Source organism: Stegostoma tigrinum, chromosome 22 (assembly GCF_030684315.1).
Source record: "Stegostoma tigrinum isolate sSteTig4 chromosome 22, sSteTig4.hap1, whole genome shotgun sequence".
Lineage (NCBI taxonomy): Eukaryota > Metazoa > Chordata > Chondrichthyes > Orectolobiformes > Stegostomatidae > Stegostoma > Stegostoma tigrinum.
The window spans coordinates 13,464,734-13,490,554 of NC_081375.1; the positions used below are offsets into that span (position 1 = coordinate 13,464,734).

The following is a 25,821-nucleotide window of genomic DNA, read 5'->3' on the forward strand; positions in this document are numbered from 1 at the left end:
TGCAAACACATCCGCGGCAAGATCTAATCTGACAACTACTCCACTGAATCGGACTGCATATAATAAGGTCATTCAGCCCATTGTTTATGCACTAACCCTCTACAAGAGCTTTCCAATTAGTCTGACTCACCGATTCGTTCTCCTGTCAAATTGTTCTCTCTCAAATATTTATCCTGTTCCCTTTTCATGGTCAAGATTGTATGCTCCTGACAGTGTCGTTGATGATGGAGTAACTGAAATAGCTTTGGCACAGCAGCATGTTTTAATCCACCGTTTGGAAAGCTATCATTTTCTTAGAAAATTTTCACTTGAGCAAGCTGATTTGAATTATGTAGAAGCTGAATCCAAGGGTCTGAGAATGAAAAGTCTGCAGTGACATCTTATATAAGTTCTTCACTTCAAGAATGCAAAGACCCTTTAAGAATGACTTGCCACCTGAGTAAGACAGAATATTGTTTCTCCAAAAGAGATGCTCTGCACTTTCAACAAGCTCTTTGAAACATCTCTGTGGATAACAGCATGCAATAACAGCCTTGGCTGGCTATGTTAAGTGACTCTTGAGAATTCATTTCTCGGCCATAGTTCAAGAACAGAAACACAATGAAATAAAAAATAGTAAGCACTTTACTAGTTGCTTTGCTGAGCTGATGTGATTTTTCAAAGATTCATTCACAAGCAATGGTCAAGACAATATTTCAAGATTTATTGCCCATCGGTTTTTACCTTTGAAAAGGTAATGGCAAATGTTATTCTTGAAGCAGTGCAGCCCACATTGTTTAGGGATAACCACAGTTAGGCAGAGAGCCCCCAGATTTGGACCCAATGGTAATGAAAGAATGGCAGTATAGCTCCAAGGTGTATGTGGCTTTGAAGAACCTGAAGTTGATGGTGTTCCCATGCACTGACTGCCTTTATCTTCTAGCTGCTGGAAGCTCTGGGCTTTTGAAGATCTCCCACTGAATCCTGTTCTGTCCTATATATACGCATGATTCAACTGTGTATAAGTTGAATCACAACCTATTGTTGAAAAGGAATTCTAGTACATGAAATAAAAGCAGAACATAATGGAATTGCCTAGCAGATCCAGCAAAATCTGAATGTAAGGTAGGCTAACTTAATTAAATCTAGTCTTTCATGAGATCTGGCATTGAATCATTGAGCCATCTTTCTGTCACTTAGATGCTGGCCCAACCTAGTTTGTGTTTCTAATTTTTATCTGTCAATGTTCAGCTTCCCAGCTGTCCGTACAAACCAGTCAGTCATCTGCATCAATCATCTTCATAGACTCTCCAACATAGCGTCAGCTTCATCAGATCTCTCCTTGTTGGAATAAGAGACAGGATCTGTCCACGTGTCTCATTTATAGCTAATTAGAATTTGCATGATGCTGGGAGGAAGCCCAATATTTTTGGTGGAACTGTCAGTTTTCTATGCAGACCTATCTAGATTTATTGAGTGGATAATATTTGTATTTATTTTTTGGATTTAACCTGTCATGTTAGGTTTACTAGACAGACAAAATGATAGCTTGCATAACAGACATGGCAATAAAAAAATGTAGGCAACGTTTAAAAGGTGAGAGCTTTCAAAGAATTGACAGAAGGAATTATGACAAATGTGAGGGAGAAATTGGAAGGTGAGAGAGTAAAGGATATTTGAAGACCATTTAGAATTCTCTGATTGATCATTGTCACTCCATACTTTCTGCTATTTGCTGCTTTCATTTTGCATTCTTTCATTTTCTTTCCTGTAGCTTCTATCTTTTATGCTTTTGCATTTTGCATTTTCTACTTTGAATGAGCTCATTGCTGTCAGTACCACACACCAAGTTTCAACTCCATTCAACTACAACCCTCCCTAGTTCTCTCCAGCCCCACCCGCAACACCACCTCATACCCCTCCACAAACACTGACGACCCACACACACATACACCACTACCCCAACACACACAGGCCCACCCCGCCCACAGACATACACACCTCTCCACATATACCTTCACAGACACACCCATTCCAGCCACACACATGCCTGCACACATCCCCACACAAATACATACCCACACACCTCCCCCACAAGCCGTCCCCCCACTAACCCCTCTCAAGTGTGTACCCACACACCCCTAGATACTGCAGCCAGTTTGCAGGATCTTACTTCCAGAGGTGAAACTTGCTGCTTTCCCTAGCAACACTGTGATGCTGCTGATTTGCTGTTTGAACATCCTGCTATTGGTCCTGATGTGCTATATGCTAATCTCAAATGAAATGCAGTTGATAGGCCGCCATTGTTTTTCCCCCCCGAGGGAAGTGCTGCCTGCAAACCATTGAAGAGGAGGGGATCTGAGTGGGAGGGGTAACATGACCCCAACTTCTTTCCCTTACTGGTCACTCACTCCCATCCACTCCCTATTTATTCCCAAAGCTTGCTGCCTGCATTTGCACATTGCAATTACTTTAAAAAGCAAAGCACCAACAGACTGGTGGTAAATGACACAAAAACCCTGTGCTGCTCCTGTATTTGGAATGGACAGCATGTTCATTAAAACCATTGGTTGAACTTATTTGGTTTTATGATGAAGGCAAATATGCAAAGAACAGGAAAGTGGTGTCCAAACAATTTTAAAATGTATGAGAATAAATAAACACCCTGAAAACTGACTCATCTTCGGTTCTCTCTCACCCAAGCTGTGATGTTTTGGACTAGCTATAGACGCACTTCTTTCTCCGTCCGCTCAGGTGAAAAGCTCAGAGCCCTCACCTACCTGGTGGTGAACAAAACTGTACAGACATTGATGCAAACCCTCGAGACAAGTTAGGAAAGGGGCACCAGAAGCCAAAGTTCTACATTTAAAATAAAATTGACATTCCTGGCTGTGAGATCTCTGTAGTACTTATGCAGTCATTTTCTCTGAGAGATAATGAAGATCGTTCTGATCTCCGAATACCGCATGGTGTTGCAGAATGTGACTTAAAGGCCACATTTCCTGGTTTTACATGACTTTACCATCATTGGGGCTGTTACAGACTCAGGCAAAGTGAGCACTCACCTCTTCTGGTCTTTGACACAGAGATTTAAATGGACTAATCCATTACTTCTTAAATCTCAGTCAGTAAGTTTATTCCCCCTTATAAACTATATATTCACCAAACTCCTGAAAGCTACGATCAAATCTGCTTCCACTGCCCTTTTGAACTATGATGTCTCAAATCATAGTTTCCAGAGTCACAAATCAAGTCTCCTCCTGGCCTTTTTGTCACAATTGTCCATCTGTCATCCCAGTTACTTTGCAAAACAGTTCAGTACTGGCTAAAGAAATAACAAAGTGTAGATCTGGATGAACACGGCAGGCCAACCAGCATCTTAGGAGCACAAAAGCTGACATTTCAGGCCTAGACCCTTCATCAGATAAAGGCCACACTTTTTCTGATGAAGTGTCTCAGCCCAAAACATCAGCTTTTGTGCTCCTAAGATGCTGCTAGGTCTGCTGTGTTCATCCAGCTCCACACGTCATTCTCTCGGATTTTCCAGCATCTGCAGTTCCTATTATCTCTCTCTCTCAGTTACTGGCTAAGCCAACTTTTATTGCCCATCCCTAATTGCCCAGAAGGCAGTTAAAAATCAACCACATTGCTGTGGGTCTGAGTCACATGCAGGCCAGCAGTTTTCCACCCTAAAGGGCATTAATGAACCAGAAGGTTTTTTACAACAATGGTTTCACGGTCATCTTTAAACTCTTAATTCCATATTTTTATTGAATTCAAATTCTGCCTTCTGCCATGGCAGGATTTGAACCCGGGTCCCCAAAACATTACCTGGGCCTCACAGTTAACAGTCTAGTGATAATACCACTAGGCCATCAGCTCTCTGTAAAACCTTGAGCTGACAGAAAGGGTGTTTCCCTCTCTGCCCTATCAAAGCTCCCTCACAATTTTGAACAACTCTGTTAATTCTCCCCTTAGACTTTTCTGCTGTAAGGAGGACAATCCCAGGTTGTCTGGCATCACCATATAACTGAGACCCCAAATGCGGTAACCATTCCAGTAACTCTCTCCTGCAGTCTTTCCAGGTTCTGGAAATTTTATATGAAGTGTGAAGCTCGGGATTGGGTTGCAATGCTCAACTGAAGACCAAGCATCAGTCTTTCAGAGAAAGGCGGGTTTTAGGCGTATTTGGCTTTGGAGTTCATAACAAGTATCATTCCTGAGGTAATGCTAGGTTCTAAAACTCCCATCAGTTTTGGCCTGACCATGGGACAGGCATAAATTTTAAAGCTGTAAGCTAATTTATTCGTAAGTCGCCCTGGCCAGAATGTATTAGTATGTATTGTTTTAGAATATACTACACATTGCAAATACAGTGGCAGAGCAGCAAACTCCAGTTTTTTTACTTGATCTCCACATTTTATACATCTTCCGGATTAGAATTTGCATCTGTGCATGAATTTGCAGATGTTTAGAAGGGCCTGCCTCATATTCCATGCCGATTAACAGTTGAGACTCATTTATCTTCAAAATCAATTCATTGTTTGCCTCAAAATTTCATCTCTTCATCTTCATTTCCACAGGAGCCGATTTCTGCAGTCAAACATTTCAGCCAAAAGGTAGGAAAGCTTGGAACATGTATCATGGCAAAGATCAAAGTCACTCTATTGCTAGGGATGTGTGCATGTTGGGCATGGAAGTGGAGGCAGTGGTGTGTGTGTGTGTGTGTGTGTGGGTGTGCAGTCTGCAGGTGTAAGGATATTGGGGCTAAGATGGTCCCTGTAGAACTAATTGTGATGGGAACATTGAAATGTTCAAGAGACATACTATAGTGAGGTGCACAAGTGGTGTAGGACACACCTGTAGAATGCTATGTGTTGCTACAGCTCAATTCTGCACCTCTGCTTTTCTCTACTATTTTCAAAGTACAATGAAATATGTAAATTAGCAACACCTTAAGCACTGGCATCTGCTGTTCTTCATTTGCAGCTGCCCCTTTTTTTGATGTGGTTATTGTGTATGCGAAAAAATTAGACTCCTTGGAATATCAAACTCCCTCTCAGTATCCAGAGCAACAGGGCATTTCCATTGTTTCCCTGGATTTTGAACTGCGTCAGCAGTCAGCACTAATAGAATGATTTTGGAGTTTGAGAGACTCCTTTGAGTGCTATTATCAATGTTATCATCCCATCAACCTGCCATACTTCAGTGAGGATGGGGCAACGTTGCATTGGATTGAATCAAGGGCCTTTGGAAATTTGAAGAGAAGGCTTTAAAATCTGCCAAAATAACCTCGTAACCGTTAAAATTTGTAGCTCATTTTCGCTAATTGGTGATTTCCAGTTATAGGAGCTGGCATTTTCACGCAGCTCCAGTTTGAATAAGAATGGGGAAATGGAATTAGGTGCTGTTAGGTGCTTTGATTGACACTGAAGCAGAAACTATCACCCTTACCTGGGAACCTTAGCATCAGCAAACCTCTGATCATAGCTATCTTTAAAGCACGGAGCGAGAACCTTGAGCTTCCTTGTATCGAGCAAAGAATTAGATCTAAGGTCTCACATCTTCTTAGTCATTGGTTTCAAGAGGTTAACAGGAACTTTATAGGTGTTGGTCCAATTCCTTTCTTTCGGTTTCCACCTGCCCACTTCCTTTGATGAAGGAACATATGATCTCTCAGGGCATTTACCTATCAAACTAGTGAATAATTGGTGAAATCACTGCACAGACACTGCTATCCAAGTTACCCTTTATTTATACATGCACAGTACTTAACGCTGATCAGGCTTCCTCAGAGTGAGCAGAACCTCTGCCTCTGCTGTTTATATCTGTCAGCCAGGGCTCCCTGATTGGACCAGGTTAACAACCCTGATCAGGGAGCTCTTATTCAATGAGGCCTATCTGACTGACCTCATTACAAGCACTCAATTAACTCTCTAGTGTCTTGGCTACAATCCATGAAGCTATACAAATACAGGTAGCATGTAGAGGGTTCTTGTGTCTTAGTGGTAGTGTCCCTACTTCTGATCCATGAAGTCTGGGTCCAAGTCCCACCTGCTCCAGCAGTGTCTCATAACATCCCTGAACAGGTTGATTTGCAAAATATCTAAAGGTGACATGATTTCAGATCATTGGAGAGGAGAGCTGGGATTTGGGACACAATTGGAGAACTCTTACAAACTATCATCACAAGGATAAAAGGCTGAATAGTCTCGACCTGAGCTGCAATATTTCATAAATGATGCAAAATAACAATAGAAAAGTCTCCTATTGAATAATTTATACACAAACTGGCAACAAAATGTTAGAATATGTAGTAGTGGACAAATCTGCTAAACACAAAATCCATTTTGTCTTAAGAGAAAAGTAACCTTCAGAATGAAATAGGGCTTTTGTTCTTTTGTGAACGGAGTTAACATTTTATATTCCCTGTCTGTTGTCATAAATCAAACTTGGTCAAAGCAATCAGATTACAAGCTTTATTAACCCATTTTTTACTGAACACTTAATATTCTGAGCTAGGTGCATTCGTGATGGAGAGTAACTTAATCCAGAATAAACATACAATGTAATAAATAACATGCTAACTGAACCCAGGAAAATAATGTTTAAATGCATGCAAAACATTTAGCAACACATTGCTGAAAAGCAATGCTTCACTGTAACAGACGCATCAACACCTATCATCGGTTGCCCTACATTTCAAAAGAGTCATCCTGTACAATGTGTCTAAGTGCTTGCAACATTGTCCTGTAAATTGTGAAGGCTCAGGGTGGTGTAAGAAAGCATCATTAATATGGTTCCCTAATGTACGCCTGAACAACCTACATTTACAATCAGCCCAGGGCCAGGTATTTGCGCTAATTCCTTCAAAGGTACTGCTCAATGATCAATCAAATTAATCTTTCTATTAATCAATGCCAGTATCATACACTTGTTAAAGGAGATTAACATTCTACTTATGAAAGGGAAAGGCAAACTGCGATGTGGCTGCCAATGCAACAAAACATACGTAGGATGAAGCATTTGGCTGTCCAGGTGGTGTGGGAAAAAAAAACTAATGGTGGAACTGATGCCAATCTCAGCATCTTCATAAATTCAGCAGGACCAACTGCGGCTGGCACGGTAGCTCAGCAGTTAGCACTGCTGCCTCACAGCGCCAGGGACCCAAGTTTGATTCTACCCTCAGGTGACTGTCTGGGTGGAGTTGGCACGTTCTCCCTCTGTCTGTGTGGGTTTCCTCCCACTCTCCAGAGATGTGCAGGTTAGGTGGATTGGCCATGTTAAATTGCCCACAGTGTCCAGGGCTGTATAAGTTAGGTGGATTAGCCATGGGAAATGGAGCGTTACAGGGAAAAGTTTAGGGGTTTGATCCAGGTAGGATGCTGTTCAGAGGGGGCAGTGTGGGCTTGTTGGGCCAATAGACCTGTCCCCATGCTGTGGGGATTCAATGTGACATGAACTGCACAGCAGGTATCAACACATGAAAATATTGCTGAACCATACAGTCAGATCCCACAGTCAGTGTCCTGTTTGGTTTCAGCCTGAGAGGTGTATTTGAGAATGGAAGGTATTTCAGAGGAGTTTCCACTTCCCCCTCCCCCTCACATCTTGCCAGAGATCTAAGTTACAAGGGAAAACTGGAGATCCATGAAGGCCCTGTGTCTTGTTGGCTACCTGATAGTATTAAGTAAACACGTTCCTCTGGCTGTTTGAATACAGCCCACACTCTGCCGAGTTACAACCAGCTCATACTTGCAAAACCCAAAACAAGATGTCTCTTGTTAGATGTGATTCCACAAGTAGGCAGCACTTGTCGGACAATCCTAACTGTGCTATTGGCAGCACGAGCAATCAATTTCAGATGATGTCAAGCTGGTAATGTGGTTTGTAGCACTCAATAGAAGTGACATCCATTCACAGGGACTCATTCTGAGCAAACAAAAGGAACATGATCAAGCCTGCACCTTTTTAAAATGACCTGGAAACATGGGGAACCTATTTGTTTGGCTTTCCTTTCTATATAGTAACATTTGATCTAATCAAGAGTTGACTTGCGACCAATCAGCCCCATTATTTCTTTAGAATAAATTACTATGAACATATGAAATTTGGCACTCCTGCATCTGTCCTGATGAGTGCAGGATGTAAAACTGCCTCTTCTCAGCAATATTCAAGCATTATTCTACTAAACAACTGAGCAACCTTTTTGTAAAAGCAGTAAAAGATTTCTTGTAGACAGACAGGAGGCTGGAAGAACACAGCAGACCAGGAAAGGAGCAGTCAACATTTCAGGTATTATCCTTCTTCAAGACTGAAGAAGGATATTAGCTGAATCATTGAATGCTTCTTTCCTGGCCTGCTGTGTCCTTTCAGCCTCCTGTCTACCATGGATTCCATTATCTGCAGTTTTTATTGTCTCTAAAAGATTTCTTATAAATGTGTTTATGCTCTCCACTGTACCAGATATTTGCAACAGTGCCTCAAAACATAGATTTTGTCGAAGGAATGAACTTTAATAGTAGGAGGTATGGTTAGTAAAGTTGCGGATGACACCAGTTTCATGGACAGCGAAGAAAGTTATCTCAAGGTACAATGGGACCTTGATAAGATGGGCCAATGAGCCCAGGAGTGGCAGATGGAGTTTAGTTTAGATAGATGTGAGGTGTTACATTTTGGCAAGGCAAACCAGGGCAGGACTTATACAATTAATGGTAGGGCTGTGGGTGCATTGCTGACCAACAGGTGCAGTTATATAATTCTTTGAGAGTGCAGGTAGATAGTGTGATGAAGAAGGCATTTGGCACACTTACCTTCATTGGTCAGAACATTGAGTATAAGTGTTGGAACATCATGTTGCAGCTGTACAGGACATTGGTGAGGCCACTTTTAGAGTACTGCTTACAATTCTGGTCACCCTTCTATAGGATGGATGTTGTTAAACTTGGGAGGATGCAGAAAAGATTTACCAGGATGGCGCTGGGACTGGAGGGTTTGAGCGATAGGGTGAAGCTTAATAGACTTGAACATTTTTCTGGAGTATTGGAGGCTGAGGGGTGACCTTACAGAGATTTATAAAATCATGAGAAGCAAGGTTAGGGGAGTCTGAAGGGCATTTGTTTAAGGTGATAAGGGAAAGATTCAGAAAGGATCTCTGGGTAACTTTTTCATGCAGAGGGCAGTGTGTGTATGGAACAAGCTGCCAGAGGAGGTGGGCACAATTGCAACATTTAAAAGGCTCATGGATAGATATATTAATAGGAAGGGTTTAGAGAGATATGGACCAAATGCTGGCGAGTGGGACTAGGTCAGATTGAGATGTCTGGTCAGCATGGATGAGTGGACCAAAGAGTCTGTTTAAAAACCAAAACCAAAAGAACTGCAGATGCTATAAATCAGGAACAAAAACAAAGTTACTGGAAAAGCTCAGCACGTCTGGCAGTATCTGTATCTTCCTCAGAGCTGAAGTTCTGAGGAAGGGTCACCGGACCCAAAACATTAACTCTGTTTTCTCCTTCACAGATGCTGCCAGACCTGCTGAGCTTTTCCAGCAACTTCTGTTTCTGCAAAGGGTCTGTTTCCCTTCTGTATGACTCTCTGACAGTATAACTCTATAACAAGTGTACAACTATAAAACCGTATGTTTGTCAGGATATATCTTGTAGAGGTGTAGAGGTAGAAATTAATTCCAGCAGGAATATAAACTACGCCAAACAGCTGCCAAAAATTGCTACAGTTTCCTTGTATCAACAAAAGTCATTCTGCCATAACACAATGCAGAGAATCAGAATAGATTACAACATGTGTTGAGATCAGCGGTTCTCAGATTTCGATGTTGCTCCAGTCACCGCTGGTTCTGCTGAATCCTACGTTTATTCTATAAAAGATAAAGCCAACCAGAGGAACAATTTGTTCTTTAAGTGACCAACAGACAAAGGATAATGGAAATGAGAAGCTTCCCTAAAAAGGCTGTTGATGCTGGCTTACGAACTTTGAAGTCTAAAATCGCTAGAGTATTGAGGATCATGAATGATATGAGGGAAGGCAGGTAGATAGAGTGGGGATCTCGTTCACAATTTGACTGAATGACAAATAGGATGAGGGGCCTCAATTGCCTGCTCCTTTTCGTAAGTTTTTGTCACCCGGCAATAAATTAAATGAAATTTCTCCAGCTTTCCCTTCTCTGTCACCACCTCTCACTCTCTTGACCTTTACCCTCCTCTCACTGGGTAGGATTTTCAGCAGCCACCCAGGGTTCAGCGCCTGGCAAGGGGAATTAATTGGGTGGGAGCCAGACATTCTGTTTCCTGATGTTGTTTTAAACTGTGGGGCTTTTCTCAGTCATGTTGCCTTTCTTAGCCCTCAGAGCCTTGGTTAAGATTAAATTCACTGGAGTTCAGTAGAATGAGGGGTGGGAAGTCACATAGAAACTTAGAAAATTGTAACAGGATCAGACAGGGTAAACACAGAAGAGATGGCAGCATGGTAGCTCAGTGATTAGCACTGGTGACTGTCTGTATGGATTTTGCACATTCTCCCTGTGTCTGCGTGGATTTCGTCTGGGTGCACTGGTTTCCTCCCACAGTCCAAAGATGTGCAAGTCAGGTGGATTGGCCGTGCTAAATTTCCCATAGTGTTCAGGGATGAGTAACTTAGGTGGGTTATAAGGAAATGGGTCTGTGTGGGATTCTAGGAGGGTCGGTGTGAACTCGTTGGGCTGAAGGGCCTGTTTCCACAGTGGAAGGGCACTACAATTCTGTGTGATTGTCCTGCTGACCAGGGATCGCAGTCTAAGAATATGGGGTAGCCCATTTTAGGACTGAGATTAGGTGAAATTTCTTCACCCAGAGAGTGGGGAGCCTTTGGAATTCTCTGCCGCAGAAAATGGTTGAGGCCAAAGCATCGAATGTCTTCAAGAAGGAGTTAAATATAGTCCTTAGGGCTGAAGGGATCAAGTGGATGTGGGGAGAAAATGAGATATAGTGTTGTGATCAAGGATCAGCCATGATCATATTGAATGGTGGAGCAGACTTAAAGGGCTGAATGGCCTGATTCTGTTTTCGATTGTCTGTGTTTCTGTTTCCTGGTTGGAAACCTGTTTTGCATTCATTAGCATGTCGTAGATATCCATTAGCACCTGAACTCACGTAAATTACATTGACGGGTTTGCTGTGTGAAAATGAGCACCATGCCCATTCAAGACCTGACTGTGTATGTACACATCAGCAGGGTGCATGCTCCCTCCAGGCTCTGCTGTCTAAGGTGACAGTCTCCTTCAGAAATGGGATGTTTTGTTGCACAAAAGGAGTAAAGGCTGTGAATACGCAGCAGCTCACCAGGAAACCCATCTGGCAGTGGTAAGGCTGCTTGCGATTCAATGCTGACAGAATATGGACTGCACCCGGTAGTCTGCCCATTAGATGCAATCACACTGGCTGCCTGTAGCCGGCCTGTTCAGAGCAGGGGTAACTTAGATGGGGGTGTGACCTGACAGAAAGTGGGGATGGTCAAAGCAATAGGAACGACTGAGACAATTCAAATGTGGGAGCTGTACATTAAGGGCACAAAACAACTTAGAGCTTCTTCCAGCACTGTTCTCGGTTAGTCTCTGGTTTCAATGGGCACAGCCACTTCCGTCCCGGCTGTCTGAGTGACATGGGATGGCCCTTTGTTTGCCATCCCTGGGAAACAGCACATCCCGTGTTTCGACACTGGCCTGTGGGAGAACACCAAGGAAGTGCCGATAAATTGGCGGGGCGGGGGGGGGGGGGGGGGGGGGGGTTGTTCTCTTCCCATGTCCCTGACCTCTCCAGGTGGCTGTGTGGGTGGGCTGGGGGTGAGCTGGTGTGTGGTAGTTGAGAGGTGCTCCTGACTTACTGAGAATGGATTGCTAACCAGGTGCCTATTCAAGATGGCACCCATAAGCTGAAGACTAGAAGCTCCTGGTGGCTTTCGGAAACGCCTGCCCACCAACCATTTTACCCAGTCAGGAACAAAAGTGCAAGAAAACCCACTCTGCCCACAAGCAGAAGCCCCTTCTACCTTTCACCCTCCACATGGAAATGAAAACTTCACCCTGTCTCTCTCGCTGTTTTGTTTTTCACATCTTTCTTTCTCTCATTCTGCTTTTCCACTTGCCTCTCCCTCTGCCCTTTCAGTTCTGTTGCCACCCATAAGCAGACTACTCAAGACCCACCCTCCCTGTGATCTCCCCCGCACTGTTCAGCATTTGCTCCATATACTTCTATTTGTGAAACCCTCTGGTTTAGTTTTAAGATGTTAAAGGCACTATATAATTGTGAGATGTTGTTGTAATATTAAAACCTATTGCACACACCCTAGTGCACCACATACCCAAAAGCAAATCTTGAGCAATCACCAGAATCTGCCCCATCGGTAAACTCCATGATAATACAGGTATGAAGTGATTCCTCTGTTTTGTGCCTATTTAATTGCTTCATATTTCATTTTTCTGATCCAACTGGGAGATTACTTTTACTGTTTAGAATCAAATATGCATTAGTAGGCCAGTGTATGGCTTTTGTGCAGTTTATTCAGTCTTTGAATTAACCTTGTAATCTAGTGATTTGGAATGTGAAGAGTCAAGCTCAAAGCTATTCAAATAATTAATGGACGAAAAATGTTACAAATTATAAAGACCTTTCTGTCATTATGTAAATTAGCTGGAGGCCACCTCACAAGCAGGAATAATGTCAAGAAATACTTACCATAATTAGAATTCTTGTGGAGGCTTTTGGCATTTTAGACAAAGTGTGAACTCAGTTGGCATGCATTGATTGCAATCACCGATGTTCACTGTGCTGTGGTTCTGGGACAGAGAGCTGACTGGTGATTTAAAAGGCCATAAATTCAACCAGAAAATTCTGCACGAAAGGAGTAGAACAAAGAGAACATTTGACAATATGTCATTTTATTATTCAGAGGAACTTTACCACATTATCCATGGTCAATGTAACTGTGTGAAAAAAAAGAAATTCCTGCAAAGACTTTCCTTACCTCTCTGCAACAGGGCGAAGTTCTGAGGCAGAGATCAGACAGCAAATCCCACCCAGAAGGTACAGTGGTGAAACTGGAGATTGAAATAACTCAAAAGACTGAGACCCCAGTGATTATTTAAGAGGCAGAGTTTCTTTCTGGGAGCTGGTGTTAAACAAAGTTCTTGGTGTTGTCAATGTTGACAGAGCCAACAAGCAGTGACGCCTCAGTCAGAAAATAATATTTGCCCTGACTGCCATCTCTGAATACACTGAAAGGAATGATCAAGTGTTTTGGTGTGTCTCCCTGCTGGTGCCACTCTAGAAGTTACGCTAAAGGGTTGTGCTTAATAAAAGGTAAGGTGATCTGGTCGTCTTCTCTTATTATTTTGGGACGTTGAGATGCTCTGATTGTAGATGGTAGGCAAGATGTGGTGGAGGTGATTTTGAGCTCTTGCCTCATTGCAACTCTTCTATATTGTTAGAGAAACAGGGTGAATTTGACTGAAAATCAATTTGGATTCAATGAAAAATGTCTGTCTGTACATGTGTTAAAAGATACAATGCGCTAATCCAGTTTTAATTACTACTTTTGGGAGCTGCAGCAAGCGTTCCAAGATTCCTGACATTTGATTGTAGGAATTTTCTGATGTTAGATCCTCGTCCTGCTCTAATCTGACAATCCAGAAGTTGCTAGATAGTTGTACCAGTAGGTGTTATCATGCTCCAACTGCACTGCTGTCACTTGCTTTTTTCAGTTTTATGATTTCATGAGACCAAGCCTAGTTTATCGTCACTTGGTCATTGCCACAATCCACCTCATCTCTTTTTTTTTCCTGTTTGTGCCTTTCTTGGAGCCAAAATCTCCTCCTTTGATTCAGTGACCATTTGTTTATGTATTGGTGTATAAGGGCACCGAACAGTCTCAGTTGTAATGCTGTGCTTCAAAGAGACTGGTGATCATGTGCGGGAGGTGAGTCTCACTTTCACTTCTATTTCGGGGCAAAGGCAAGAGGGTTATTGTGGTGTGGTGGTAGTGTCCCTATGTCTGAGCCAGGAGACCTGGTTTCAAGTCCCACTTGCTCAAGAGGTGTGTCATAGCATCCCTGCACAGGCCATTCGGAAATAGTTGGAACAAAGGCTCCTTTCCTAATGGCACTGTGGGGACACTTATGCAAATGGACCTGCAAGCAGTTCAAATAGTGGGTCATCTGCACCATCTCGGGGGTGATTAGAGATGAGCGACACGTGGTGCCAGCTGCAAACTGGGATAATATTGGTAAATGCGTACCATTACTAGGATTTTTACAGAGGGCTGCTGGTATTTTAGACAATGAGCAAACACCGTTGGAATGTATCAGAGATAATAGGAACTCCTCCCATTCCACAGACGACATGTCCGTCCTGGACCTCCTGCAGTGCCACAACGATGCCACTGGAAGGTTGCAGGAACAGCAACTCATATTCCACTTGGGAACCCTGCAGCCCAATGGTATTGATGTGGACTTCACAAGTTTCAAAATCTCCCCTCCCCCCACTGCATCCCAAAACCAGCCCAGCTCATCCCCGCCTCCCTAACCTGTCCTTCCTCTTGCCTATCCCCTCCTCCCACCTCAAACCGCACCCCCATTTCCTACCTACTGACCTATCCTGCTCCCTTGACCTGTCCATCCTCCCTGGACTGACCTATCTCCTCCCTACCGCCCCACCTGCACTCACCTTTACTGGCTCTATCCCCACCTCTTTAACTTGTCTGTCTCCTCTCCACCTATCTTCTCCTCTATCCATCTACGATCCTTCTCCCCCTTTCTCCCTATTTATTTCAGAAACCTCTTCCCCGCCCCCATTTCTGATGAAGGGTCTAGGCCCGAGACGTCAGATTCTGTGCTCCTAAGAGGCTGCTTGGCCTGCTGTGTTCATCCAGCTCCACACCTTGTTATCTCAGTTGGAACGTGTTGATTGCAATCACGATGTCCCCTATGCCATGATTCTCTCGTTGCATGTGGAAATTCTATTCTGTGCTTTATCGCAGTAGACTTGTGTTTATTCTCATGAAGGCTTTCGGGTCTGGATCCAGGGTGTTAGCAGCTGTACAGTAGTGTCACCTAAGACTGCAGCCCAGTTCCAGGATGGCTGCAACCACCAGCAGATATCCAGGACTTCATCCAGGAGCTCATGTTACATCTTTAGACTGGGACCCCAGCAGGGTGTTCCGTGAGCTGGAGCATTTCAGCTAAGAAGTGAGGCTGGAAAAGCTCGGGCTTTTTTCTTTGGAGCACGATGGGGGCCCGCTAGGGGTGTCTAAGATTGTGAGGTGGATAGAAAGCAGCTGTGTCCCTCAGTCAAAGAGCTAAGAACAAGGGGGCACACTTTGAAAGTGAAAGGCAGGAGGTTTATAGGGGTTTGATGAAAATGTCTTCACTAAAATGTGGTGGGGTCTGGAATGCTCTCCCTCAGAGGGTAGTTGTGGCAGGTAAACTCACAGCCTTTGATAAGTATTTGAAGTGAAGTGTCATAATGTTCAGGGCTGTGGGCCTAGTGTGAGAAAGTGGGATTAGTGTAGGTAGTAGTGTATTTTTGTAGTACAGACACAATGGGCCAGATTGTCTCTTCTGCACTGAACAGAGATTCACAAATTTTTTTCTCATAAAATGTGCCTTGAAGGTAAAGAAAGGATGCCCCTGACACCGAGTGAAATTTTCTGGAGTGATGGATGATGACAATATGATAATGGTAAAGTAGAGAGAAATCAAAGATATATATATGTGTGTGTGTGAGAGAGAGAGAGAGGATAAAGCAGAGAAAATGAAGAATCTTTGGATTGTACTAGTTTTAAGTGAGTTGTAGAGGGGACAGGAATAAAGTGGATGGGAGCAACCCAAAAAGGCAAAGAGTAATAGGGATAGAAGACTAGCAAAAGTGAGGCAATGTTGTAAAAGTTGGGGTGATTGGTTCATATATTAGTCTTCAGAAATCCTTCAATTCAGTTCAATTTTTATCAAAGGGCGATATTGATAATCCTGAGGTAGGGATCACTTTAATGAGGCTTTTCAAGTATTGCATCTTGGTTAAGATCTCCCATTGATCTTGAATCTCATTATGATTTATTTTTCAAATGTGACATGCTGAAATAAGTCATTTTACTCAGAGTGTGTGGTTAAAGCATGTGAAATTTGCCAGTGTATGGCGTGGTTGATGTGCAGCATGGATACAGTTAAGGAAACTTTGTGCACTTTTAAAACACTCTGTGGGAAATATAATGTTAGAAAGCAACATCTTCAATTGAAATGAGTTCACAAATGAGAGAAAACCGCGATCATTGGGATATTTCCCCAAAACCACAGAACTTCCTGAATTCCTGTGAAGATTAGGGAAAGACAGAGGAGGAACACCTGAGGTAAGAATGACAAAGTAAATCGAATCACATTGAATCACAGGACCACACATTTTGCTCAGAATATATAATAAGTACTGTGTAAGAGTGACACTAAACTGGATAATCAGGGTATAAAATAACAGCCATCATTAACAATATAATTGCTGAGCTGCCAGATCAACCAGTGACTGACACACAGCTGAAGTGAAGTCTCACTGCGATCCATTGTATGGAATTACAGAGCAATGGTGCTGAACTCTGTTCGACATGCACTGACCATAAGTAAGTTAAAAATCTGACTGTTTTCTGACTTGTCACATTTTTACACATTTTTTAACTGCTTGTATCAAGCCTCCCCCCAATCAGGCTGTTAAATCTGCTGTGAATGTGAAGCAAATCAGAGGAGGAAGTAGTGAAGTAGCGGGGCCACTGGGCCCAAACTAATGTTCTGGGGACATGGCTTCAAATCCCACCACGGCTGATGGCAACTAGACTCAATAAAGTTTAGAGACAGAAAACTCACCCAGTGTGATGGGTAGCACTGTTGCCTCACTGCACCAGGGACCCAGGTTCAGTTCCAGCCTCAGGCGACTGTCTGTGTAGAGTTTGTACATTCTCCCATGTCTGTGTGGGTTTCTTCCAGGTGCTCTGGTTTCCTCTCACAGTCCAAAGTTGTGCAGGTTAGGGTGGATTGGCCATGCTAAATTGCCCATATTGTCCAGGGATGTGCAGGCTAGGGGGATTAGCCATGGTAATTAAGGGTAAAGGCTGGGAGTTGATCTTTGGAGGGTCAGTGCAGACTTGATGGGCCAAATCGCCCTTCTGCACTGTAGGGATCCTATGAATAAGGGAAGAAGTAGCCAAAAGCTTTTGACAAAATAAGGTACTTTGTGTTGGATTAGGACACCATCTTGAAAAACTGTAATGGGATTGTTATTAGGGTGTCTGAGATTTAGTGAAATATATGGGCAGGCAGGTGGGATAAGTTTAGAATGGTATCATGGCCAGCACAGACATTTATTCCTGTGCTGTACTGTTCTGTGTTCTATGTTATGTTGAAATAGCTCTTAGCCTGAAGGAGGGGGCAATTCCTGCTTGTTAGCATGACTATCATATCTTGTTGACCTCATACAAGATGATTTAGAGAGCAGGACCTCTCTTGTTTCCTGTTCAGATCATAGCTGATGTTTGCATTTGTGGATGTGCTATTTTCACTTTATTACCATGGAGATGGAACCCAGAATATTCTGCCCTTATATCCATACCTCAGTCTGTGGCTTGTCCAGCTTGAATCCTGGAGGTGCAAAGGTTTGGAAAAGGTTGGAGCACGTCATTAAAATAGGTCAGATAGCAGGACAGCCGTTATGTTATTGAATGGCCGAACAGGCTGAGAGGGACCAAATGGCCTCCTCCTGTCCTTACATCCTAATTTTTAGCACTTTGCTGCATTGGTATATAACCTTTAAACCTGAAAACACTGTGGTCTTTTCATGCCAGTAATTAGAATACACACTAATTAGTGAGAACATGGACTGATACTTTCCACTCAGCTCTTGAGGTTTCTTGGCTCACAAGATGTTTCTGCAACCAGTATTTCAAAGAAGGGGATTGATTGAACTGGCTGATATGTTGTTACTTTTGAATTGATCCTATTGAATGGTGAAGCAGGCCTGAGGGGCCCAATATTCCTGTTTCTAATGCTCTTATGGTCAAATGACAAGTTGCCTGTTATCAGAAGGTGGACAAATCACCAACTTGTGTCCAAGCTATAAGGAGATAGATTTGGTTCTTAAAGCCAAAGGAGAAAATGGGAACAGGGCACTGAGTTGGATGATCCTAACTACTTTAGGGCTGATCTCTTTCATTTCGTTACGGCTTTTTGATTTACGGGAAAACTGCTTCAGAAGGAGATTTCGCTCAGTCCCATTGTGTGTTAACACAAAAAGTGAAGGTTGACTGGCACTCCCTGAGAATTCAGTGCATTCCCCCAAATCCAACAAAGAACTAAGACAAAACACTCACTTTGTTCTTGTTTTGTTTGCAGGAATTTGAGAATAATGAGGGAGAGGATTACACAGGAGAATTCTCACCCCACACCACTTCCTCGTCACAGAATGGACCCGAGGTTTATATCCTACCACTCACAGAAGTCTCATTTCCCGTGTCAAACCAGCCATCTGCAAGACCAGGTAAACAAGCCCACATTTCTTTGTGAATAATGGCTATGACAATTAAGGTTCTCTAGGATGATTGAATCCAATAACAATCTGGGATTAAGAGTCTAATAATGAATGTGAAACCATTGCTGATTGTCAGAAAAACACACCTGGCTCACTAGTGTCCTTTAGAGAAGGAAACTGCCATCCTTACCCGTTCTGGCCTACATGTGACTCCAGACACACAATAATGTGGTTGATTCTCAACTGCCCTCTGTGCAATTAGAAATGGGCAATGAATATCGGCCTGGAGTGATGTCCATGTTCTGTGAATGAACAAAAGAAAAAGTTCCTAATGTGGAGGGATTGTAGAATGAGCAAAGGTTGGACGGGTTGGGACAGTACTCACTGGAGTTTATGAGAGGTGATCTCATTGAAATGTATAAGATTCTTAAGAGGTAAAGGAGTGCCAATTTAAGGCTAACTTGAGGAGAAATTTCTTCTCTTAGAGGGTTGCCACTCTTTGGAATTCCTTGTCACAGAGAGCTGTGGGGGCACAGTTGTCGTGGTATGTTTAAGGCTGAGATAGATAGATCCTTGACCAATAAGGGAGTCAAGGATTACAGGGGAAAGAACAGGAAAATGTGTGTGAGGATTGTCACATCAGCCAAGATCCTATTGAATGGCACAGCCAGCTCGAGGGGCTGAATGGTCTTCTTGTGTTCCTATTTCTTATGATATGAGACGGTGAACAAATGACCGACTTATGTTCCAGCTGTAAGGAGATAGATTTGGCTCTTAGAGCTGAAGGAATCAAAAGAAATAGGGAGAAAATGGGAACGGGGACTGATTTGGATGATCAGCTGTGATCCTATTGAACATTACAGGAGACTTGAAAGGCTGAATGGCCCGACTCCTGCTCCGTTTTTCCATGTTTATTTAAATCTTAACGCTGTCTGTGATTGGGCATTTACCAAAGACCAAAGCCTTGTTTGGGGATTCTAAAATAGAACAGTTTTCCCCACTATCCAGCACCCTGATTGCTTCCTCCTGCTGGTAACTGGGTTTCGAGCTCACTCTCAGCTCTCTCTCGCTTCCTGACCCAAACTTAACTGTGAGCAATCCAAAAAAAGACTGATTCCTGGGATGGAAGGGCTGACATTTGAAGCCTAACTGGATTGATTAGGACTATACTCACTACAGTTTAAGAGAATGAGGGGGATCTCATAGAGGCCTCTAAACTTAAACAAGACTAACCAGAGCAAATGCAGAAAGGATGTCCCTGATGACCAGGAATCTAGAACCAGGGGTCACAGTCTTAGGGGTTTAGGACTGAAATGAGGAGAAATTTCATCAGTCAGAGAATGGTATGCCTTTGGAATTCTCTGTCACAGAAAGTGGTTGAGGCTAAAACATTGATAATGGGAACTGCAGATGCTGGAGAATCCAAGATAATAAAATGTGAGGCTGAATGAACACAGCAGGCCCAGCAGCATCTCAGGAGCACACTCTCTGATGAAGGGTCTAGGCCCGAAAAGTCAGCTTTTGTGCTCCTGAGATGCTGCTGGGCCTGCTGTGTTCATCCAGCCTCACATTTTATTATCGAGGCTGAAACATTGAATGTTTTCAGGGAGGAGTTGGATATCGTTCTTAGGGCTAAAAGGTTCAAAGGATGTGCAGAGAATCAGATCCTAGAAAATGAGGCAGACCCAAGTGGAAAACATGAGTGGTAAAGCATTTGGAAAATAGTGATCTTAATACAGTAGAGTTCAATATTAAGTTGGAAAATGATTTTAAAAAGCCTAGAACTAAGATTCCAGATTGAAAAAGGACAGATTTTAGGGGTCTAACATTTCAATTGGTGTAAGTTGCTTGGAAATGCATTTCAGTGAATAAAACAGGGGATGAAAAATGGGAGACTTTCAAAAGAGAGATGAATAGAATGCAGGCTAGGTACATACCCATGAGAAATAAATACGGGGCATCCAAAGCTAGTGTAGACTGGATGATTGAGCATATTGATCAGAAAAAAAGGAAGATAAAGTCGGCATATGATGCATACCTGAATCATAATAGCAGGACCATGATAAACAGGAAGCATATCTCAAATGCAAGAGAGGCTAAGGCTGGAATAAGGAAGGCTAAGAGGAAGCATGAGGAAAATGATGGCAGACTGTGCTAAAACAAATAGTAAAATGTTCTTCAAATCTATTAATGGTAAAAGGTGATAGATTCTCTGAACCAGGATTCTCGGAATTGCTGCAGTAGCTTCTCGGATGCATTGCTGTGGAAGTATAGAGCGGGGCTCGGAAGGAACAAGCGAGTTAGGCTGCTCACTGGAGCTAAGGACATAGCAGAGGTACTAAATGAGTACTTTGCTTCTGTCTTTACCAAACTAGAAAATGGTGACAACGGCCCAATTGAAAATGTGGGTGTTCAGTAACTGAGCAGTATAGTGATAGATAAAAAAGAGGTCTTAAAAAGGCTGGCAGCACTCAAAGTAGAGAAAAGGTGCAGAGATAATGGGAACTGCAGATGCTGGAGAATTCCAAGATAATAAAATGTGAGGCTGGATGAACACAGCAGGCCAAGCAGCATCTCAGGAGCACAAAAGCTGACGTTTCGGGCCTAGACCCTTCATCAGAGAGGGTGCATCCTAGATTGCTGAGATAGGTAAGGGAGAAGACTATGGAACTATTGACAGAAATTTTCCAAGCTTCTCTGAACATAGGATAAGCCCCAGGGGACTGGAGGATCACAAATGTGAGACTGTTGTTTAAGAATGGGGCGAAAGGCAGCCCAGGAAACTATTGACCTGCCAGCTTGACATCAATAGTGGGAAAAGTGATGGAGGCCATGACACAGGATAAGATAAATATACACTGAAGAAAAATAAGCTAATACGAGACAGTAAACACGGCTTTGTCAAGGGCAGGTCATGTCTGACAAATTTATTTGAGTTATTTTGATGAGGTGACATAGGTAGTGGATGAGGGTAGTGCTGTGGATCTGTACATTTTGACTTCCAGAAAGCATACGATCCAGTCCAACATAGCAGATTGCCTAGCAAATTGAAATGTCTGGGATTGCTGCGTCCTTGGCAGCATGGATTAGAAGTCGTGAAAAGAAAGGAAACAGAGGGAAGGCAGAGATGGGCATTTCTTAGACTGGAGATGAATTGAAAATGGTGTTCTGTAGGGATCGGTGTAGGGACCCTTGCTTTTTCTGATTTATGAAAACAATTTCAAGACGGTGTTGAGGGCAAAGTCTCTAAATTTGCAGATGATTCTACGCTAGGGATAATAGTCAACTGAGTGGATGGCACTGAGCATCTTCAAAGGGACATCGACAAGATGGCCAAATGGGCAGGCACCTGGCAGATAAGTTTCAATGCAGAGAAATGTGAGGTAATGCATTTTGGTAGAAGAAATGTGGAGGGACAATGTAGGCCCAATGGTACAACTTTGAGGATAGAACAGGAGCAGGGGCACCTTGTGTCCATGGTTCTCTAAAGGTGGCTAGACAAGTTGAAACAGTTCTTAAGAAGGCTTATAGGATTCTTGGGTTTATAAGTAAAGGTGTAATCTTTAAAAGCAAGGAAGTAATGCCATGCCTCTACCACATCTGTTGTATTGTGTTCAATTCAGGGCAGCTAATTTAAGGAAGGATGTTAAAGCCCTAGAGAGAGTACAAAGGAGATTTGCTGGAATGATACCAGAAATGAGGGATTTTAGACATAAGGAAAGTTTAGCAAAATTGGGCTTATTCTCCTTGGAGCAGAGAAGTTGCGGAGGGATCAGAGTGAGGTATTTAAAATAATGAACACTTTTGACAGAATAAAGAAAGATATTCTGTTTCCACTAGTTGGTATGTTAGTAACTAGGGGCCCATATTTCAAGACTGTCAGCGAGAGAGTTAGGAGTGAGATGAGGCGAAACTTCCTCACTCAAGGAGTTATCAGGATTTGGAATGTGCCGCCTTGTGGAGTGATGGAGGCAGATTCCCCAGGAGGTTTCAAAAGTGAGTGGGGGATATATTTGGAAGTGGTGACTTTAGAGGGTTACAGAATGGGAATCTCTTTGGGGAGCTGGTAGAGGCATGAAAGGTCAAATGGCCTCCACCTGTGCTGTAAAATTCCATGCATTTCCTTAAAAATCCAGAAAAGTTAATGGAAATGCAATGGAATAGATTCTGGTGGACACGTGTGTTATACTTAATAAAAAAAATGTAGGGTGAAACCCTTGAACATGACCACAGCCATTTTCCCCAATGTGTAGGAGTGACATACTCTCCTTCTGATGTCCTTCGAAACAAGTATGAAATTATTTACACAAATCCCCACACCAGGGGAACTGCTGTAATAGCTTCTCGTGTGCATTGCTGTGGAAGGTACAGACTGATGAATGATGATTGGTGTACCGGTGACAAAATGTAGTAATAATCTGACGTCCAGCTGGAATGAGCCGAACAATGTGAAACACAAGGACAATGTATTTTGCTTCTGTTCCTAGCCTAGCATAATCCATTATTCACTGGTTATATAATGCAAGTATGCGGCCCTTCCTAAAAACAAAGCAGGCTGCTATGCAACAGGGTTCCTCATATTGCACTTTCATGGTGTTGGCAGTTTCTCAGAGATAATCCCACTCAGAAAGGAAACAAGATCAAGTTGGTATGGATTTAAAGTGATGTGCAAATGAAACAAGGTTGACGTGAGAAAAATCTTTTTCACCCAGTGAGTAGTCAGGGTCCGGAATGCACTGCCTGGAAATCGGGTGGAGGCAGGTTCAACTGAAACATTCAAGAGAGGCACTAGAAGGTGTGTGGGGAAAAGGCAGAATTTTGGCACTCAGTCATAGAACCAGTACCAGTATGATGGGCCAAATGGTCACTTTCTGTGCTGTAGCAATTCTGAATCTGTGTAATGAAGATTGGGAGGGAATGTCACCGTCACCCACTATCAAGGGCCACCTGCCAACTGATGACAGAGCAGCTTTCCCAGAACCTGAGACTCAAACTGGCCAGGAATTAATTTAGAGAATCCAAAAGGAGCATTTATAGTCAGCAGAGAAGATAAGCAAATAAAATAAAGCATTTTTAAAATCATTTATCATAACTGCCTTGCAAAATTTTAGGCTGTAAGTATTTTGTAAATTTATGTTGCCATTCCATATATTTGCAAAATGACACTTTGATTTGCTAAACCTTACACGTTTCCTATAACTTTGAACCCAGGATGTTTCCGCTTCCTCAACATGTTCAGGAGGTTTCATTGAAAACTGCTCTTAAACAGTGAATCCTTGCATGTTTCATCTTATGTACTTCAACACGTCAAAATAAACTCTTAAACTGCCTGAGCTAACAAGGTGTGGAGCTGGATGAACACAGCAGGCCAAGCAGCATCAGAGGATCAGGAAGGCTGACGTTGCGGGCCCAGACCCTTCTAAGAAGGGTCTAGGCCCGCAACGTCAGCCTTCCTGCTCCTGTGATGTGTTTTGGCCTGCTGTGTTCATCCAGCTCTACACCTTGTTATCTCAGATTCTCTAGCTTCAGCAGTTCCTACTATCTCTGAAACTACCTGATTGCACACTTAAAGATAATTTTCAGTACTGTCACAGATATAAAAGGAGCAGTGGCACACATTTTGTGGCACTAATGTGTCATTGTCCCCCAAAACTGACAGGAGATTCTGGAGCCCATATGGGACACAGTTAAACACATCAATCCAGAGGTTTGTCCTTGACCTTGCATTTCAGAAGAAGGTACTTTGCTAAGTCCCCGTAGTCTGCAATTAATGGAAAGTCGTGAAATCTATTACATCATTAGTCTCATCCTGATGTCCATCTAAAATGTTAAAACTTTTTGCTGTTGTTGATGTGTAGGTGGGTTTTGAGCAGGTACTAAGTTCATAACTATTGGTAAATATCCTACCTGGTACTCAAACAAAACTAATGTTACATTTGTGCAATGTCAAAATTCTCCATTATGCTGAATTCAACATACAAATTCTATTTTAAGATTTATTTGTCATATTTCAGCTTTAATCCCACGTGCACATTCCCAATTGTTTATTTCACAGTTTGCAAAGTGATATTAAAATGGAAAGGATAATCATAACTTTTAACTGAGATAATGGGAACTTTTAACTTCCTGGTTTGCTGTCAGTAAGAATGCTTCAATGTGATTGGTTGATTGTCTTTTCCCTTTGTCATCACTGCTGCTGGATGCCCGAAGATCCCTTGGTTTGATGACAGATTCTAATTAAAGTTGAAAAAGGTTAATTTATGTCATATGGAACAATAAATTTTCTTGAGCAGCTTTTCTTTGTAGTCATCATTGAGTGTCATTGACTGCTGTCTTATGGGATCTCATCCGGTGTAGAGCAGCACAATGAGTGAGGCTATCAGGCAGGTGATCATTGTGGTGGATTTGACAATCTCCTTTCACATCTAGGACTTTTAACTTGCCCAAACCTATGTATCTGGCTATAAGACATTTATCAGAAATGAGCTCAGGTAGCCTTCACCCAATTATGATTTCTTGCGCATTAGCAATCTCGCACTGATGCTGTGAAAGAGCCGTGCTGGCTCCCCGCTGAGTGTTTCTCTGTGATCAGGGCCAAAGCACGCTGGTTTTAACGTAGAGTGAATTTAACTGCGTGTAGGTTGTGCTGAATTCACCTGCTGCTCCTGGATACCCAAAACGGAAAAATTCCTCCTCAAGAAACACAAAAATAAAAAAGAATGTGTTACTATACTTGGCAGGCATGTTTAGTCACAGCTTACAAGAAACCAGTACTGAAGCTTTAATATGCAGAGGATTCATGGCCTCTGCTCTAGAACATTCTAAGGCCAATACAACTTCAGAATGCAAACATGCCCACAGATCCTTAGGCCTGTGTTCCATCAGTGGAACTTTACTGCAGAGATATAGTGTGATTTTCTTTAAAATCCACGTTACAACTGTACATTGGAAGTCATTTATCTCCTCCGTAATGATTTCAATGTAAATCACAGGTTTTCACAATTTTCTATACCATTTGTCCTATTTGTTCCTGTCAGATCTATTTATACTTTCAATCTGTTTGCACAGTCCTCTCACCCTGAAACAGCAAGGGTGATGTATCACACATTGCAGAAGTGGCAAATGAGAAGTGTTGACATATTACATAAAAGACAATGACAGATCAGAGGGTAAATTATTAATTGGTGTGAAGAGAATCTTCTTTCGTTTTTTTTTCTGTTTTATCTTTCTCTGGTTCATCAGCGCCGCTATGATCCTCTGAAATTCCCTTTCTTGTTTCATCTCCATTCCA

General features: G+C 42.6%; 1 protein-coding gene across 8 annotated transcripts in view; it reads left to right on the forward strand.

Moving 5' to 3' along the window:
* Nucleotides 1-25,821, forward strand: part of aatkb (apoptosis-associated tyrosine kinase b) — a 374,036-nt gene that overhangs the window by 272,329 nt on the left and 75,886 nt on the right. For 7 of the 8 annotated variants that reach the window (XM_048555198.2, XM_048555199.2, XM_059653661.1 and 4 more), the window contains 2 exons: nt 4,563-4,598; nt 18,395-18,539. In XM_048555198.2, the coding sequence (XP_048411155.1) occupies nt 4,563-4,598; nt 18,395-18,539 (181 nt within the window). The remainder of the gene's footprint in view (nt 1-4,562; nt 4,599-18,394; nt 18,540-25,821) is intronic. The other variant, XM_048555200.2, reaches the window with a different exon arrangement.